Source organism: Notothenia rossii, assembly GCF_949606895.1.
Source record: "Notothenia rossii genome assembly, chromosome: 8".
Lineage (NCBI taxonomy): Eukaryota > Metazoa > Chordata > Actinopteri > Perciformes > Nototheniidae > Notothenia > Notothenia rossii.
Genome location: NC_136906.1, coordinates 67,496,555 through 67,515,688, shown reverse-complemented (window position 1 = coordinate 67,515,688; position 19,134 = coordinate 67,496,555). Strand labels below are relative to the sequence as shown.

The following is a 19,134-nucleotide window of genomic DNA, read 5'->3' as shown; positions in this document are numbered from 1 at the left end:
CCCGTTTTTTTAAGATTTGGGTACGGAGGAAAGAGAAGAGGGGTTTTATTTTCTGACGCTGCGTGAGTTCCCCGACACACCAGGGACACATTTATTTTGTGTATAAAAGACATCACAAAGTGCATTTTTGCATGATAGGTCCCCTTTAAGTAAAATCATTTCTAACTAACTCACAAAATATTGTTCGCTAGACTATTTTAAATAGCTAGACCAACAGGATAGAAATCCAGAAATTAAAATGTAAAATTATTTGTGTAAAATATAAATTGGAAAGTACTGTCTGCCAGAGAGTCAGAGAAGTATTTATTGTAAATTAAGAAAAATGTGCATTATAATATCTGACCACTAGAGGGCATTCTGACACTGCTTAAAGTACTGGAGATGAGTTTCTGCTGAATCAGTTGCAAAGCACTGCTGTGAACACATGTACTTCAATAACATCTAAATGTGTTGACTGTAAAATCTGCAAAGTTGTGTTTGTGTACCTTCTTATCATCCTCCTCTTCATCCTGCAGGCTGCTGTTGGACTGTAAGGGGTCAGAGAAGGTGGGACCCTGAGAGTAGTACTGAGAGCTCCTGAATCCATCTTTCCTCAACTTGTCGCATTCTGCAGGACAAACAACAACAAAGGAATATGTTAATATAGACAACGAATACTTGGATTGCCCTGATCGTTGTCTTTCTCTGAGCTTTTAACATTTGCAACCAGATACTCATTAAGATCACGGGTGTATATTTGCGAATAATTTGTCAGGGGAAATGATCACAATACTTTTGAACAGAGCTTGTGTTGAGTGTGATACTGAAGAGTTTCTACAGTTCACACTCATCCTTCTTTGCTACTCCAAGATATATTGATGTACCAAAAATGTAATGTGTAATTTGTACAGGCTAATTTGAGCGTACAATATTCATAAATAAGTAATTCAATAACACTAAAGTAGTAAGGATGTGTGAAATATCTATAGGACACAGAAAGACGTATTGCTATAACTGTGTGTGTGTGTGTGTGTGTGTGTGTGTGTGTGTGTGTGTGTGTGTGTGTGTGTGTGTGTGTGTGTGTGTGTGTGTATGTGTGTGTGTGTGTGTGTGTGTGTGTGTGTGTGTGTGTGTGTGTGTGTGTGTGTGTGTTCATCAGTGTATCAGTCCCTGTTGGACGCTGCCAAGCGCTGCTCACACTCACTCTCGTCACCACCTGCTGTGACTGGGTGGTGATGTATGTCTGGGTGTGTGTGTGTGTATGCCACCGTGTGATAAGAAAATACTTGATATATGATTGTGTGTGTGTGTGTAATAGGCGGGGGTATCAGTTTCAGTCTGTAACACACAGATGGCAGAACTGTCCCTCTCTCTCCTCCATCCCCCTCTTCCTCTACTCTAAGGGGGCATTTAGCACATCATCTCTCTTTGTCACTGCAAGTATCTACTAGTATATCCTTTGTCGAGTCTTGAATTAGCTAATTATATTCACGTAGTACTGTTATGACTAAAACACACAGTTGTGTTTCCATTTGCTGATGTACTGTTTTATTATGAACCTCACACATTTGTTTTTGAAAAGCTTCGAATAAAAAATAAACTAAATTGGCCCTGTTCTAAATTGAAAGCATATCAACTGACATGCATACATGTCTTTCTCTGCATATTATCCCTAATCCATACAAATGTAAACCTCGCTGGTCTTCTATCTTGCTTCATTGGGATTTAGGCAGTGTGTGATGCACAATCAAAATCCCTTTTGCTGAGTGACACGTGTGTACAGCCACATCGCTCCTCGCCTGGCACCTCAGAGATGCTGCTTCAGATCCCTTTCATGTGGCATCTATCTCCATAGCTAATTGCAGCCCATCTCTGTGGAGACACACGCTGGTGCATGTATAATGCTGTCAGTAAACGGATCCTAATGGGGTTGGCAAAGGTAGCAAGTGTAACAAGCTGATGTGGTAGCGGTGTGGAAGAAGGGTTTTAAGAAGCGTGATGAGGATGATGACGGGGAGCGGAGCAGTTGTGATGATTGGGGAAGGTTGATTAGATAAATAGGACTTGATGAGCTGCTTGTTGCTAGGAAGAAGTGAAGGGAGGGGACACGAGACAAGGAGCAGAGAGACTAATGGACAGTGAGAATTGAAAGAATATAACAATATTTTAAAACATTATATCTTAGAGTTTCTGTATGACCTCACAGCTAGAAAGACATATTTATTAATTCAAATATATTCTTGCAAAAATAAATCCTAACAACAAGCTGGTGCCCTGGTTAACACTGAATGACATCATTGACTTTATTGTTTGTGATGTTATTGACACACGCAGGCGAGTGTTATGTAAAACCTCTGCTCCATGTCGACCTGTTGGGGTATTTTCTGTATCTCAACAGCAGCTTGCAAAAGCCTCACGGCTGAACACACACAGAAATCCATGTGAGAGTGAAACAAAAAGGGTAAGCACATGCCATCTGATTGTTTGATTATTTGCCTTTGCAGTGTAGAAAGTAGATATGTGTATCCTGCTATGCTCATGCAAGCACTGGGTTTAAGGACTATTTGGGTATGCGCTCCTGATAAATTAAGCAATAAGTAATAAAATATCTTGTATAAATACTGTTATTATTGTGGAAATGTAATGAAATGTAGTGATTAAAGTAGTATGCAAAAGTATTTATATTGTTATATTTGGAAATAATGCAAAAACTACTGAGTTAACACTAAATTAAATATATTTCTAAGGCTGGGCTGTAGGTAGATGTGTAACTTCCACTCTCAGCTGCATGGGAGTGGACCATAACACGACGCGCTTCAACACAAAGACACATTCAGCACAGGTGCTCCCATTGGACACCTGTTGTCTTTCAGTGAGGACCCCTGGGGCTGGGAAGGGATGACAGGAGGAAAGGCCAGTGACAGAATGAGGAGGGGGGGCTGAATAAATCCTACCTACCAGGTGGTGTTTGAGTACCTAGCAACATCAATATTGCAGGAAGAAATATGCAAAAGCACAGGTGTCAAACAATGCAAAGAACAAAGAAAAACAACTTGGGGTGTGTGTATGTTTGTTTACGGCGATGACTAAAGCTTTACACACTGTAGGCATCATGCTACAACCGGCTTCTCCCTATTTATCTCTATGTCCCTCTATTAGCCTGTTTTTTATCTGGCACTAAACAAGGCCACCCTATGTAAACAACAAGCCTTGACTGTAAAAACATCCACCCACGTACGTACGCACCCACCCACACTCTTCCAAGCCTTTTCTCACACCTGCCTGTCATCCGTTATCTTAGAAATGACCGGACAACTTTCCCAGCTCTGGTTCCCAGGAACTGTTGGGTAAACAGGTGCCAGCATTAACTGGGATTCCCACTATCCTGGATATTAAAAAGTTGTCACTCTGTTGTCACTCAACTCCCTGTGTTTGTCTGACAACAAGGCTGCGTCTGTTTTTCTCTGATTGGCAAGGACAAACAGGAAGGAGAGGATCTCGCACCGTTGTGTTGTTGGCTAAACTTTGGGGTGAACACAGTTTACAGGTTTGGACATTTTAACAATGTTGCAGACAAACACAGCTGATCTTTTCTCTGACGCCCTGATGTTCAGTTCCAAATATGAGGAGGTCCGGCAATATTCCCACAATTTAGATTTGTAAGTGTGCATATTTGTAGATTTAATTGATAGGGAAGTAAAGGATTGATTGGGGAAGCTATTCATATATACATTTGAAATAAAATTCCTCAAAAACATTTCAATTAGAGCTGAAACAAAGTTCCACCTTTTACATGTTTGTATATTGAGTTAAACAACACAAGACAACTTCACCATGTCAAATTGCTTTCTTCCATGTTTTGTATTAATTCTAGAGGCTGTAATATTATACTCATTGCCAAACAGCAGCACTGAACCCATTGTGTATACCTGAATATCAGATAACCCACCACCATTGTTTGTTGTTGTGATCATGTTGGATCATTACAAACTCTCTGAAGCAGTCCAATTATAGTAATCCTTACCTCGCAGGGCGCTCTTCAGGTTGACTTTGGCCTGGCGGTGGAGGTCTTCTACGGCGGGGGGGGCGGCTGCCAGGCAGGAAGACGTTCTCCTGCTGGTGCCACGGAGCTGTGTAATGCACCGTCCACTTGCTCTCCTCATCCAGGTTGGACACAGCTGCAGAAACACAGAGATAAGGTCAGAGAATTTAGTTGATTTAGTTCAACTTCCAATTGTATTAACACTCCTGAAGAGTATTCTGAAAACATCTTCCCATGACCAGTTGTTGCAGACCAGCAACAGTTGAAATATGAGAAAAAATAGGGTTAACAAAGTCTAAATCCTTTGGTAACAGAGTCTGAGAATGAATAGTGTCCTGCACAGGCAGTAGTGGCAACTAGAAGGATTTGTTTATTTTTGTCGGAGAAGAGGAAGGGGAAGTAGATTAAGGTGCTTTGCATCGAGGTGCAAATCTTCCCACCAACAACATGACACACATCTGAGACATCACACACAAGGCCACACAAGTCCGAGGGGGAGGAGGGATGAATACGTTGGAGGGAAACACTAACAACATGATACCCAGCTCAGAAAAATAAACATGATACTGAAAAGGTACAAAAGCTAACTTTGAAACTAGCTAACTAGTCCTGAGAGAAATCGCTTCAGAAAAACAATAACAAATACTCATTCAATGAAATCAATAGATCACAAAAGTATTTAAAAGCTTACCGAACACTCCTGTGTTAAACATCAAACCACCTCTGTCTTTACTAAATAGGGAACACACTCCTCTGTTTCTTGATGGTTTTCCTTGAGCACTTCTTTCAGTTCAACATCCTTAAACAATATTTAGCTGCTTTCTATTTTGCTACGTAATGCTGATGACCCAGAAACTGAAGCCTATTCCCATGCTGAATATGTAAGCCACAAAATACAAGTGTCAGCCAAACGACTGAGAGTAAACACCAAGATTAACAAGCACACTTCCCAAAAGTTAAGCTTACCAAGTGAGCGTATCCAAGCCAAAGTTGGTGAGCGTGGGTGTAGGACTAGCTCCATTTAAGACTGCTATGTTTGTCCCTGGCCTGACCATCACAACATGTCCAACCGACTGTGACTGAGGGTTTGGAGGACCCAGGAGGAAGGGGACGGGTCATGAAAGGGGCCGGGAGTGTGGACTGGTTTTGGTTGAATGTCTTTCACAGGTGCTAATGAGCCATAGTAGGATGCATAGTGTGTGTGCGTGTCGGGGGAGGACAGGAGGCCTAAAGGGCGGTATGCCTGTGGCTGCAAATTGGTCGTTGGAGAAAGTGTGAGATTGTGACACTGCTTTCATAATGTCTGAAAAGACTCTGAGAAGATCTTCTGTGACTATCGAACTTTAGCTATTTGTGACTAGCACTGTGCGACGAATGGGTACATACGTTGGACATCTATTTTTCAGCAGCAGTCCAGTGTGCCAACTTCTGCTGTTGACTAATGGCACCCTTACGTCTGTCTCTACAACCTTTTACCTCAAGGAGGAACGGTCAGCCGTTGACTGCCATAGGGAGAGGTCATTGTGTTTATTCATGCCTTCATTCACCCTGTTACCAAACACTTAAAAAAGTTCTCTTCATCAACATATTTTCTAATTCCTTTTTGCATGCTTGGCAATGTATGAGTAAAAATACAACAGAGACAGAGAGCCTGTTGTTTACTTTATAAACAACAACCACATGAGTCAGTTGTAACACATAGGGCACAATGCATGCAGGGAAAAAACAAACAACAAGATATCTTGCGTGTAGAATAAGTTCTGCGACCGCAGTCCCAACAGAATAACCTCTTATGAACATAGTCTTGTACAGATCTTCGCGAAAAATGATTTGGACTGTAACACCACGAGCCTAAAGGGTTGCCAAAAAACTCACAACACCTTCAGTTTTTGCATTTTGTGAGGGTGTGTGATGGGTGTAAACTTGTGTATATGTAAACGGGGTTTTACTGTGATGGTCTAACAGTGTTGTTCAACATGGTGTAGCAGCTTGCCTACACTGGTCCGAATAATCAATCAAATCTTCAATAGGCAATAATCCTCTGAACACAAGTCCAGACTGGAGATGTTGAATTTGAAATGTGAAGGTTATAAAAGCAGGCCGGTAGTTTATTTTGGAGCTCACACCAGACCAATATGCAAGGCAGTGTCACTTCAGCTGTGAGTAAATAAGATTACATCCTTAAATCAGCTTGTCTGGCTTAATAAGGGTCTACTTAATCTATTTCTTATGAAACCCATTTCTAATATTCTTGCTCTCCCACACACACACTGAGCACAGGTAGCCCTCCCCCAGCCCCTTTCAGATCGTGGGGTTTGAATAGACCTCAGCAGGGCTAGGCAGACCAAGGACATGGGGACTATGGACACAAAGCCTGTATTGTCTCTCTGCATCGGTCTCCACATCAGGCCTTTCAGTGCCACAATATGCCCTCGCTACACACACACACACACACACACACACACACACACACACACACACACACACACACACACACACACACACACACACACACACACACACACACACACACACACACACACACACACACACACACACACACACACACACACACACACACACACACACACACACACACACACACACACACACACACACACACACACACACACACACACACACACACTCTTTGAGGAGTCTTCTAATCCTTCTGGCCATCTACATCCCTACACTAAAACTCAGAGCAAACAGGGGGAAACTCTAATAGACACAAACAGGCGACATCAGAGGCTATGCGGGACAACTGGAAAATGCATTTGAATGCACGTAGACACGCACTCTCATTATTAGCTGTTACAATCAATAACCTAGGTTAATACTGAACTGGTTCCCCAATCATGCACCAACAAATATAGTATTGACTTTCATGCATAATAAAACGTTCTATGTTCTTGAAGGATAATCATTTGTTCAGGTAGTTTTTTGAGATATAACATACTAGTTAAAGAAAGGGTTGCAGATGCAGGTATTATAGGGGATATGTCTCTTAACAGACCCTCTTGATAACGTAATAAAATAAAAAAGCATTTTAGTTCTACCTGTCGTATTGAAAATGGTCAAATGTCAAGGGTATCTTTATGCCTCATGATTATTAATATCATAGAATCAATGCAGTTTACTTCTTTTATATCTTCAAAGTTTGTGCAGTCCTGATAGTATAAAAAAAGACGGGGGTCTCTGGACTGCAGTGGAGGACCAAGGGGCCCAGCTGAGGCGCAAAGTGCAGACATGTGCAAGATAAGACGCGTGAGGTAGGAAAACGCTGAGCTAATCATTAACAATATCACCTCAGCCTTGACTGTAACACATGTTATGAATACACCTGAGATTAGAGTCCGCACAGTCAGCTCGCCCTGTTGTTAAACCCTCATTTGCTTAATACACAGCCATTGAAGGAATATCTACACTATACAGCCTTGGAGCATGAACTAATCCTGCTAATAAGAATCCACTGCATATGCTTGGCAAACAGACCTACAATTGTTTCTTTGAATATCAAGATCAGATTATCGGGAGTGTTTAGAACCAAGTAAACATTAAAAAACGTCTAAATTGCTCCAGAAAGAAAGAAAATGGCCCAACTATATCTAATCGAGTGGCTGTTGTCCAAAAGGCTTCCAGCTGCTACCTTTACAAACGCTGTCGGGTTATTTACAGCTAATAGTTTTTCGGCTCTGTGAAGTGTTGTCCCAGTGGTTACCTGGTAACAGGGTGCAACAGAGGGTCGTCCCTAGGCTCAGCAGAGTCAGCAGTGAAGCATTTGTTTGTGTTGAAAGTATATAAATCATTTAAGATGTTGTATACACATTACATACAGCCAAGCTTCAATAACGTGATTCAAAATGGCCATTCAAATTAGCAGGGACCAATGGAGTAATTACAGACACAAGTATTTAAATATTCCTGTCAAATTGATACAAAAACAAATTGAGATCCACTCCACCAGCAGAAAATACTTCTCGGACGCATTGATAATCAATATAGAGTAGAATAAAACACATCTTACCCTTCCTTTTGAAGTATTTAATCACAGATTTTAACGAGGTCCCGATAAACACCATTATTCCGGTTAAATGTATGTGTCCTTCTTTTTTTTTTAAACTGTCCTTGAGAGACACAAAATATCCAAGTCCAGGTAAACAGAGAGGAATAGGGGATGAAGTGGTTCTGGTTTCGGCTCACATTGTTACTACACGCAGCCCGGCGAGGAGTGTGCGAGCGTCTACTATGATTCTCTAACCTATCTCTCTCTCTCTAAACACACACTGAGTCCAACACTCCCCCCTCAGGCAGTCCAGTCCTTGGACACACACACACACACACACACACACACACACACACACACACACACACACACACACACACACACACACACACACACACACACACACACACACACACACACACACACACACACACACACACACACACACACACACACACACACACACACACACACACACACACACACACACACACACACACACACACACACACACACACACACACACACACACACACACACACACACACACACACACACACACACACACACACACACACACACACACACACACAGCGGGAGGGGTGTAGGACCGGCCCCTCTGCTCCTCTGTGCATTGGTTACCAAGGAGCTCTGGCTGCCTCTCCCTTCATTTCTCATCATCACTCGTTCTCTTCTCTCCCTACACCCTCTTTCTTCTTCACTCTGCGGGACTCTGGATATAGCTGAAAGTTAAACATGCCTTATTGGAATGAACAGGCAAACCGTGCACTTTTACAAAGCAGTTCAATTTTCATTTCAGTTCCTTGCGCTCTCTTTCTATCTCTTCCTGACTTTGTACACCGCTCAGTGTGAGTGTCAGTGTGTTGCCGCTTTGACAGACTAATCTGGGGAATATTTATGCATCCAATTAAACTATCAGTCACCTCTCCGGGAGAAGCTTGTACACCCTTGAAAAGAAATGTAGCTTTTCACGAGGTATTCTCAGGAGAATGCAGGTCCCACCTGTATGCAGAGTGTAGCGCAAACAGGAAACACAATTACACACAGTATAATGCACTAACGCCCTGACATTTATCTCGTTTGGTCTCAATTTGTTCCAATTTATGGTTAGTAAAACAACATTAGCTTAAAAGGACTAAACCGATGCCTTTGGTTATTTAAAACCCAGTTTTTTTAATAGAGCTTCTTTTTCATATATCATTTTAATTTGTTCTTCCCTCTGGATGTTTTTTTATGAACCCCTCTTCCTCCATCTGATCATTCCCAGCCTGCCTGTGCGCGCATGGCCACTGAATCTGTGCCACATGAATATAGATCACATACAATCCTCCCATTGTGCAATCTGCTCACACACACACAAACACTCCGGCACACAGCCATGCAAATAAACGCACAACCACACACACCAACGAGTGTAGGACGGCCCCTCCCTATGTGAACGTATTTCTTTTCAGCCCAAATGGTTGATAAGGGGAGGGAGGGAGGGGGCTGCAACAAGAGCTTGAATGGGAGTGCAAATGATCCTTGAATTTGTGGGTAGAAAGGTTTCCCCCCTTCCCCCCCCCCCCCCCTCGACCTTGCTCATCTGAGCCTTTCAGCCAGACTCAGAAGTGCTGTAAACAACAGTTTGGATTTATTTACGTGTGTTTTGGTTCATGTAACATTTGTCATTTCTGCATTGTACAGGTAGTGTCTATTCACAGTATTTTTGCAGTTGCTTTTGCCCTTGAGTTATTAAGCACTTAACAGTCTCTATGAATGTTGTATTCTTCCTGAGAGTTAAAACTGTGTTTGACTTTCATAAAAGTCTTCACAAGAAGACACTATTATTATTAGAGTATACTGTAAATAACAGAGTTATTTTAACTTAAAGTAGATTCAAAGTGGTTGCTCTCATATTTTTAAACATAACAAGTGCCATGAAGTGTTGACATGTTGTACTTAAAATAAAAATAATGTTGAAGATGTTCCCAGCCTGACATTTATGGTTGGAAGGGCTACACTTCCCCATCAAAACCATATGGATACCATTAAGTATCAATGGTCCTACAATACACTTCATATGTATACTTTATAAAACCACAATCCTACAGTGCGTGTCATATACAATCTGAGACAGTGCACTTCAAATATTTGCCGAAACAATAACTAATTAATAATTTAGTGTATAATCATTAAATTAATCACATTTTTATACACAAATGTAAATTACATTTCCTTAGGTTTTGGGCTGATCCGACAAAACAAGTATTGTAAAGGCTTGGAGAAATTCTGAGGGGCAATTATTTCAAAACATTTGTTGACATTCTATAATACATTTTAGACAAATTAACCAAAAATGAAAGCCCACACTTTCAACTGAGGTATTTAGGCAGGTACAGTATGTCCATATAGTGGAACAGTATGTCCATATAGCGGTACAGTATGTCCATATAGTGGAACAGTATGTCCATTTATATTGACAGTAAAAGCTTATCTCAGGCCACCAAGTCTGTCTGATAGGGTGTTAGCACGTGTCTAACTTCAGTCCTCATGTTTTGTCACCAGCTCTGCTTGGCTTGTGTCTCGTACTGTTTGGCACGCGTACAGTATTAGGATCATTTATGCAGACGCGAGCCTAAGCGGCATCACTCATCAAAGAGTCTATTGTTCTCAGGACTGTCGACGCAGGCACACATGCACAGAGTGACAGACAGGTCAACAACTCTATCCGCTGAAGGATGGTTTCAAATCTAGGCCAACTCTTGGATTAGAGCTATCCATCCATTCAGCCATACGTCCCGACATCCTTCCGCTCCCCCCCACCGAAGAATGGAAGCCCCAAGCCCAAACAATATCAATCTTTCATCTGTGTATACTCTAAGCAGCGCATGAAGGAAGCGGAAGGACTCTGTGGATGAAGCCAGGAGCTCCGAGGAAGAGGCTTATATAGCAGGACAAACATCGGGGATTAAGAACCTGATTAAGGAGCAATTCTCCTCATATTAGCATTTAGCCATGCAATTAATACATCTTGATTAGCTAAGCTGTAGCTTTATGAGCTTTGTTTTTCTTTTTACTAGCTAGTTGTATGAGCAAAACATACCAGGACTTTCACCAAAGATACTTTTTTGTGTGGATTAATTCTCCATTATTTTCTAAATGAATCTATAATTTAATTTAAAAAAACGTTCCTTTATTCCCAAGGTGACATTAAAATAACTTGATTTTTCTGCCTAACAAAAAACGATTACATATCCTTTTTAAATAAAACGTTGCTAAATAATAAACTAATCCAATTATTGACTTGAATCAAATTGCTGCATCTTTAAAACATTTATAAAGATGACTCACTACATTAGCTGTGTGCAAATTATATTCATTAATTCTAGCAAGATTAAACAATTACTTGAGCGGATAATAACTGGCTTTGTTTGCATTTCAACACAACAACAACAACAACAACAACAACAACAACAACAACAGATGGTTATTACTATTAAGACCTATGGCAAGATGATGATTATCTCTTCTTGTTAAACAACCATGTTCACGTGATAAGGAAAAAATAAGGAGAAATCGGGGCGAAGTGAATAATTAACGAGTCTTGTTGCACACTAGACATTATTAGGACTGGTGAACGTGCAGGAACGATAATAGGAGAGAGATTGATGAGGGGCTCATGCTCCCCTTCCTTTCTTCACATTCAGACCTTTAGGATCTCCCAGCCAAGCCTATACAAAAAACCCCTGAAAGTTATTTCTCTTTTATCTTATTTCTCTTAACTCCAATTCCCTCCAGTCCTAGCCCTCACAGAACGATCAATCCCCAAAACACACACATCCCTCTCTCATTCAATATCGTAGTCTATTTAACTTCCGTTCAAATTCCCCAATTGCCTGACCCTGCCTTGCACATACACACGGACCCCCCCCTTCCTCCATCTGACAGGTCTCAGCTTTTAATGTTATAATTGGACTTAAAAAGGAAGTGGCAAGCTGACCTAGTAAAAACTCCTAACTCTCCTTGATGCTCTAATGTCAATTGTCTTTCTCTCATTTCATATCTATCTTTAAGACATGAGCACTTTAACAACTATAATGGTTTTACTCTCCATGTCTCCCTTTCTTTTCTCTTTTCTCTTCTTGTTCAGGTCTTTGCCATGCACCCCACCTCCCCATTAGCTTGTAGAAAACCTGCCAGGTGGCGATAAGCAGGAAAGTGCAAGTCCAAGTATTTGTTTCACACATGAGCGCACGCAAACACGTTGCATCTGTTTGTATGCAGCGTTTGTAACAGAGTTGATACAGAATCACTACAACATGTCAATTTGGTTTGAATACATAAACTTTAGCCAAGTAATCAAAAATAGTAATCATCTTTCCTCAACGATGAAGTGAAAGATGCCCTTAAGCAAGGAGCTAAATCCCTGATAGCATCTGTGAAGTATCAGTGTTTTAATACAAGTGAAAATACACATTTTCAACAAAAAAAAAAAACAACCTCAGGAAACAAACAAGGGGGGTTAAACAGGAAATGCACCATCAAACCCAGACAAATGAATAAACAACAACACTGCATACATTTTCCCTTTTATGTCATCCCATCTCTCTTTTTCTGTGAATGAAAATCTATCATTTATAGCATGTAGAGCAAAAACACGCTCTTTAATCCCTTCCCCCGTTCTTTCATCCAACATCTCTGTGAATGAAAGCATAGCAACAGGGGTCAATGAGAACCTGATCGCTGGTTCTCAGAGATATAGAGCAGGGCATGAATTATCCAACAGCGCAGGGAGCGGGGGAGAAGTTCAGCATGATGAAGGTTGAGGGGTTAATGATCATACACCATATTTAAATGCAGGATTTTCTTTGAGTAAGTAAACATGAGAAAGACTGCACAAACAAATCTGTGATCATTAGAGAGCTATTACCATGAGTCAGAGTAGTATGCTGTAGTTTAAGAGTTTCCATTACAGTGATAAAGAAGCTACACATAGATAAGAGGGAAACCACTCTCTACAGTGCTCATAAAAAGGTAGTTAAGCTAGGTTCAACTTCAAACTCACTCCTGAATAAACACAACTGTCTCTCAAACACACACACACTGAAACCAAGGTGACAGAGGGCCTTGGCTGAGTAAACATGCTGCGATATAACTGTTTTTCTGGCACTGATGATTTTAGCATGGGGTGTAGTTCCCGCGCATCACGCGCATCACGCGCATCACGCGCATCACGCGCATCACACACACACACACACACACACACACACACACACACACACACACACACACACACACACACACACACACACACACACACACACACACACACACACACACACACACACACACACACACACACACACACACACACACACACACACACACACACACACACACACACACACACACCCTAGTTGTCTCCCTCTCATCCCTCCTGCTTGTCTCTCTAACTCTCTCCGTCCGTCTGTCTGTCTTTCTTTCTTCTGTTGCACTTCGGTCTGTTCAGCAGACAGAGGTCACTGGGTAACGCTCCTTTACTCCCCCCCCGTCCCTCTTCTAGTGTTTCCGTCTGACCTACTCCATTGATGCAGCTGGGATTCCATCACACACACTCACTCTCTCACACACACATACAGACAGTCCCATAAGCAGTGCATTTGCATGATTAAATGCAGAATATGGCGGGGGTTCAAATAAGTCAGACTTAAGGAGACACATTGGAGTGAAGTAGCTCACAACATGTAATTTTCACAAACAAGTTGTTGTGTTTGTGCAGAGGTTATTTATCTGCCACTAAATGCAAGTGTGTGATACATATCTTGTCACTGTGTGTGTCTGTGTGTACAAGTTACACACACAACGTTTCAGGCTACTTTGCTAATAGCAATAATTGGGGAGATTTGATTGCATTTTGTGAGTGTGTCTGTGTTGTACCCAAGATTATTCTTCATGATAAAAGGCAGTGGAGCCTCCCTCTATAGGCTGCTCCTCCTTTGTGATCCATGAGAAAACCCTCTGAGTACGCCCTGAGCATGCTCACACCATCACTCACATAATCAGACTCTGGTCTATTTGTTTATTTTCAGTTTCACAAATATCATCGCATTGATGTGGTGGCCCGCGTGTATTTGTGTTTTCTGTTCAAACACCATGTAGCTGTTCTCCCACAGCTTGATATGTGTGAATGTGGATGAATGTCTTTGAAAAGTGCAGCACAATACTAATGTGCGGGTAAAATGGAGATGGTATCAAAAGCATAACTTTTCAAAAGTACTTTCAAAGAAGGGAAGAGATGGGAAAGCAAAGTTTGCATTCACAAAATGTTGAACGATTCTTTGATGTGGTAGAAGCGGAGCCATTTTGCTGAGTAGCGATGCCAGGCAGGATAGAAAGGGCAGTGTTTAGGGGGACAAAAGAAACGGGAGAGCGGAGGTAAAGACAGCTGGGAGAGAAAAGTCAGGAAGGGAGGGCAGGGTAACAGCAGACAGATAAATGGAGTGTGAAGGCAGAATATCCATCGGTAAAGATGCATGAAAAACAGTTATAATACACACAGACATACACAAAAGCCCAGTAGGCTTGGCGGTCGTGCCTCATTTTCCCTCCCTTGGCGCATGACCCCACCCGACCCTCTTTGAAATTCAAGCCAGGGAAATTGAGATGGAACAGATAGAGGATGTATGCACCTCTCTGTCAGCAAGTGAACAGACAAGACTGCATTAGTCTAGTCTGTCCTGTAAAAACATTGTTGTGCATGACAACTCTGTGCCTCAGCACCGTATTAAAACAAGGACCCACAACGAAAAGCTTAAAAACAAAGCCCAGGTCTACTAAAAGCAATAACAGCTACAGGAGTACCAACTGACATGGGTGTGTGCAACCGTAAAAACGTCCTTTCTATACAATCATTTAACAAGTCAACCTTTAGAGCCTAATGTCAGTTTCAGAACAATGAAAGGCGGGTCACTTTTAAAATGTACACGCCAGTTGAGCAGGGCGTTACAACGTGGTTACTTTACGAGCTGGTTGATTTGTACGCCCTGAGCTTTTGGGGCCTTCAGGAGGGTGGCATTTTTGAGGCTTTTATGCCCCTGTCAGGATGGATTTGTAGCTAACCGTCCATTTCCCCCAGGCAACACAGTATTGCATCTAATGAAACGCGACCCAACCCCACTGGCCTGTTGCCCCCCCTGACGTTGGCAGGACAAAAAGATTAAACAAGAAGGTTTGTAAGGATGTGGGACAACACGTTTTGTAGTTACACAACCAAAAAACAATCGGATGGATTGCAACAAAATTGGGTCCAGATCTTCATGGTGCCAAGATGATATATCCTAATTTGATACAGGCATTCATGTTCCCCTCAGCAAGAATTAAAATGAAATTGGTTGTTTCTGACACATTACTTAAATCCATCATCAGGTCAACAATTGTATTTGCAGTCCCATCAGCCTCCTGTTTTGTATATAAGCATCTCAATGTCATGATGTAACATGTTAGCCTGCAGAATTTGACCTTGAGCTCAAAGCACTGATATGTCTGCTGTCATGGCTGTAGACTCTCTTACACCAGCAGCTCTGTAGATTTTTCTATTGGTCAGTCATTTGGTCCAGAAATGTTTTCCAAAACATAGTTATTTTTCTGATGCACAGCAAATTGGTCATAAGTGAACCCCAATAGGGTGAGCAGGACATGGAGGAAAGACATTCAGTTAGTTGTTTCTGCAATAACCGAGAAGCATTGTGGCCTTTGAGATTTCAGGGTTGAGCTTCTTTTTTTTTTTATGTGGATTTTGTCAGCATTTTTTTATTCGATGAAGCAATTCTTATCCACTAGGCAGGTGCGTAACACATGCTGACATGCTATCATAAAATAATTTCCCCAGTGGAAAGCTCCACTGGTATTGTAACATAGAGACAGACCCCTGGCAGCACCAGACTGCATTAAGAGCCATTACCATCCAGCCACACTGTCTCCACTCATATCGACTCCTGGCTTCTCCCTCTCCAGTGGACCCTCCAAGGACACGGCAAATCAATTACCACAAGGCCTGAGTGTGGTTGTGTGTGTCACTGGCTAGCAGCAGATTGCTGACATCATTATGTGTGTGTTTGTGTGTGTATGTTGTACATACTATGTGCATGTGTGAACGTGTGCCTGCAGCTCTCACTACAATCTACTGCCTTTAGACAACGTCACTCATTACAATCTAGACCTTCGGGGAGGTCCAGATTAATATATTACATCCCTGAACACTTTGTCCTGGCTGTAGGCATCTATGTTTATGCTCTTGACACACAAACACACAAGCTCGATCTTACACCTATATATTATAAGACAAAACAGGAGCCTATAGTTAATGTGCATACAAGCATTCATGTGAGGGTGCCAACATGCAAAGCATCATGTAGGCTGTTTTCTGACCTACATTTTCACAACAGGGCTGTCTGCTACTCTCTCCTAAAGGCCTGTGCTGTCCTGTGAGTGTGTATCATGTATCATTAATCCAATTTTATAATTAACTTCACACACAAATTGCCATAAATCTGTCACAAACACACAGATGTGATTCACGTGAGTGGTGTGCTTGTAGTTCACTTTGAGTGTGATACTTTCAAGCCCCACTCATAAACATCACACCTGGCTTGATTAACGGTGTGTGTTAATTATGTCCAAGCTGGGAATCAATAGGTAGCAGCTGGAATATTACTTCAATCATTTTAACTATATGACTAATAAGGTCCATATTTCCCTGCACGCCTTTCTCTAAAGACATTAAATCAACACTTTAATCACATGCAAAACAGGCGAACCACAAAACACGTGAGCTGAGTTATAAAGCAGTGTTTTGCTTTTGCTGTTACCATGACCCTGGTGCTCAGCTCATGCTACTGAAGAGAGGGTTTTTAGACACAGAGACAGACTGAGCTAATTTAGGTTAAGTGCCTCCAGTAGCTCAAGGGCACGAAGCAACAAGCCACAGGGAGGGAAGGCGAGTGTGTGTGCGTGTGTGTATGTGTATGTGTATGTGTATGTGTGTGTGTGTGTGTGTGTGTGTGTGTGTGTGTTGTGTGTGTGTGTGTGTTAGTAAGTGGGTTAAAGCTATGTCAACTACACTGTGTGTTTATCTACAGTTCCTCCACCACTGGAGCAATCAGACACTATGCCGTTTGATCCACTTCCCACAATGCACCTCACTTCTCATCAACAACAACAACAACAGTAGATCATTTGGGGAATTGGGGGTGAACTTTTAGAAATACAAACAATTGACCAATGACAACAAATAAAGGAAGTGAGCAAGACAATCAGCCCCGAGGCGGCAGCACAGTCCAGAGGTTAGGTGTGAAGTCGGATGCCAGTTCTGATGGCTGGCATTGATCTTGGTTATGAACAGATACATTCACACCCTGCATGAGTGGATTTGGCTCTGTAAACCAGGCCCATAACATTGATCCAATTTGAATCCCTCTGTTAGTTTGTTAGATAAGGCTACACATTACACATTGCTTTCACAAGGCATGGAGGGTATGACCTAAAATAAACTCATGATGTTTGCCTCTGTAAATCTATGCAATGTAGTGGTGCGGTCCTAGTATTTAGTCCCCTTATACCTCCACGGACAATGATCCTTTTTTTGTCTGTTTAACAGCAAATCTGTTTTGATTACTCATTGTAAAAAGCCTTCAATTGGAGCAGAAAAGGAACCTTTGTGTTTGACTAGCTAAATTCAAAAAGATGCCCAAACTCATGAATGAACCATTGGTAATCACCAAGTTAAATCAAGCAATTTGAACAAGTCAGAGCAGTTAACAAGGTTTGCTGTATCCAGCTTGTTTCATTCTTACAAGCAAGTACGGGACATGGGACCTTATTTCGGAAAAATAATGTATTGAAGTCAATGGAGGAGAGAGAAAACGTATATTTCGATCCCGTTTGAAATGTGCCATGAATTACACATATGATGTTTGTCAATCTTAAAAAATCATTTCCATGTCAAAAAAGTCACAGTTTGTCGTAAAACTGTTGAAATATAAGACTATGAAAAATACGCAACTTGTGAGAGTCGTGGAGATGCCTATGATGATGGATGGGATGCACCAGCAGCAGCAGAGCCTGGGGTGGCAAAAGGTGCAGAGGAGGAGGGCGGTGACATACGAGAGGGTCTGATGCGCCAACTGAATAGCTAAATATTCATTGTATTGAACATAAATAAATATGTTTTACTCTTTCACTATACATGTGTTTGTCAAATGATTTAAACATTTTTTTGTTTTATCAGAATTGACTACAGGACAACATTACTGTAGCTGCATTGCTTTTTGGAGTTTGAACAACACAACTTATCTTCATGTGTACACTTTTTGACAAAATCATAAGTGCTATTAGTAAATCTATTAGTGTAGCAATGGTATTGGAATGTGTGTTGTAATCCCAGGATAAAAACTGAGAGGGTTGAATATGTCTCCGGAGAGGCTTAGTGTATAAGATAACATGGATCAGTATCATCTGCACAACACAAACACACGCACACACAGAGAGCCAGACATACAGTGATTGGTGTTATCAAACAGACTGAGGGATGCTCACAGGTGTGTGCACGTGGTAAATCTGGGTTCCTCCATTGATAATCCTATGTTGAGACCCTGTCTGGGAGAAAAAAATCAGGGCCCCAAATCCACTTAACTCCTCCCCTCATCTCCTTCCCCCCTTCCTTCTTTATAAAGCACCCATTCGCCTCCCCGTCCCTCCCCCTCCTGTCCCATCTGAGCCATTATGGAGGCATTAATAGAGAGCAGACCTCTCTTGGATAAAATGAGCGAGCCCTCCTAATGGGCCCCGAGGGAAACCAGGCCAGCTCCCTGATCAAATACTCCCAAAATCTAAGGCTGCAATCATTCCAAATTAAATTGTATGCGACGCCCCACATGTCTACTTTCGGTGTGGATTAATGGGTGCGTTCTGTCTGATGGCCAATTAAACCAACTGTAATTTGGTAATCACAGTAATGCTATCAATTAAGTCTCAAACAACGTTTTTATGTGTGAGATCTAAAGTCATTTCGATAATGGTTAAAATTGATGATTCACAGATGATCAAC

General features: G+C 41.7%; 1 protein-coding gene across 1 annotated transcript in view; it reads right to left on the bottom strand.

Annotated features, from left to right (window-relative positions):
• Nucleotides 1–19,134, bottom strand: part of LOC307014920 (NHS-like protein 1) — a 100,872-nt gene that overhangs the window by 17,008 nt on the left and 64,730 nt on the right. Inside the window, 3 exon segments of the mRNA XM_079643177.1 lie at nucleotides 486–607; nucleotides 4,004–4,064; nucleotides 4,066–4,157. Of these exon segments, the coding sequence (XP_079499303.1) occupies nucleotides 486–607; nucleotides 4,004–4,064; nucleotides 4,066–4,157 (275 nt within the window).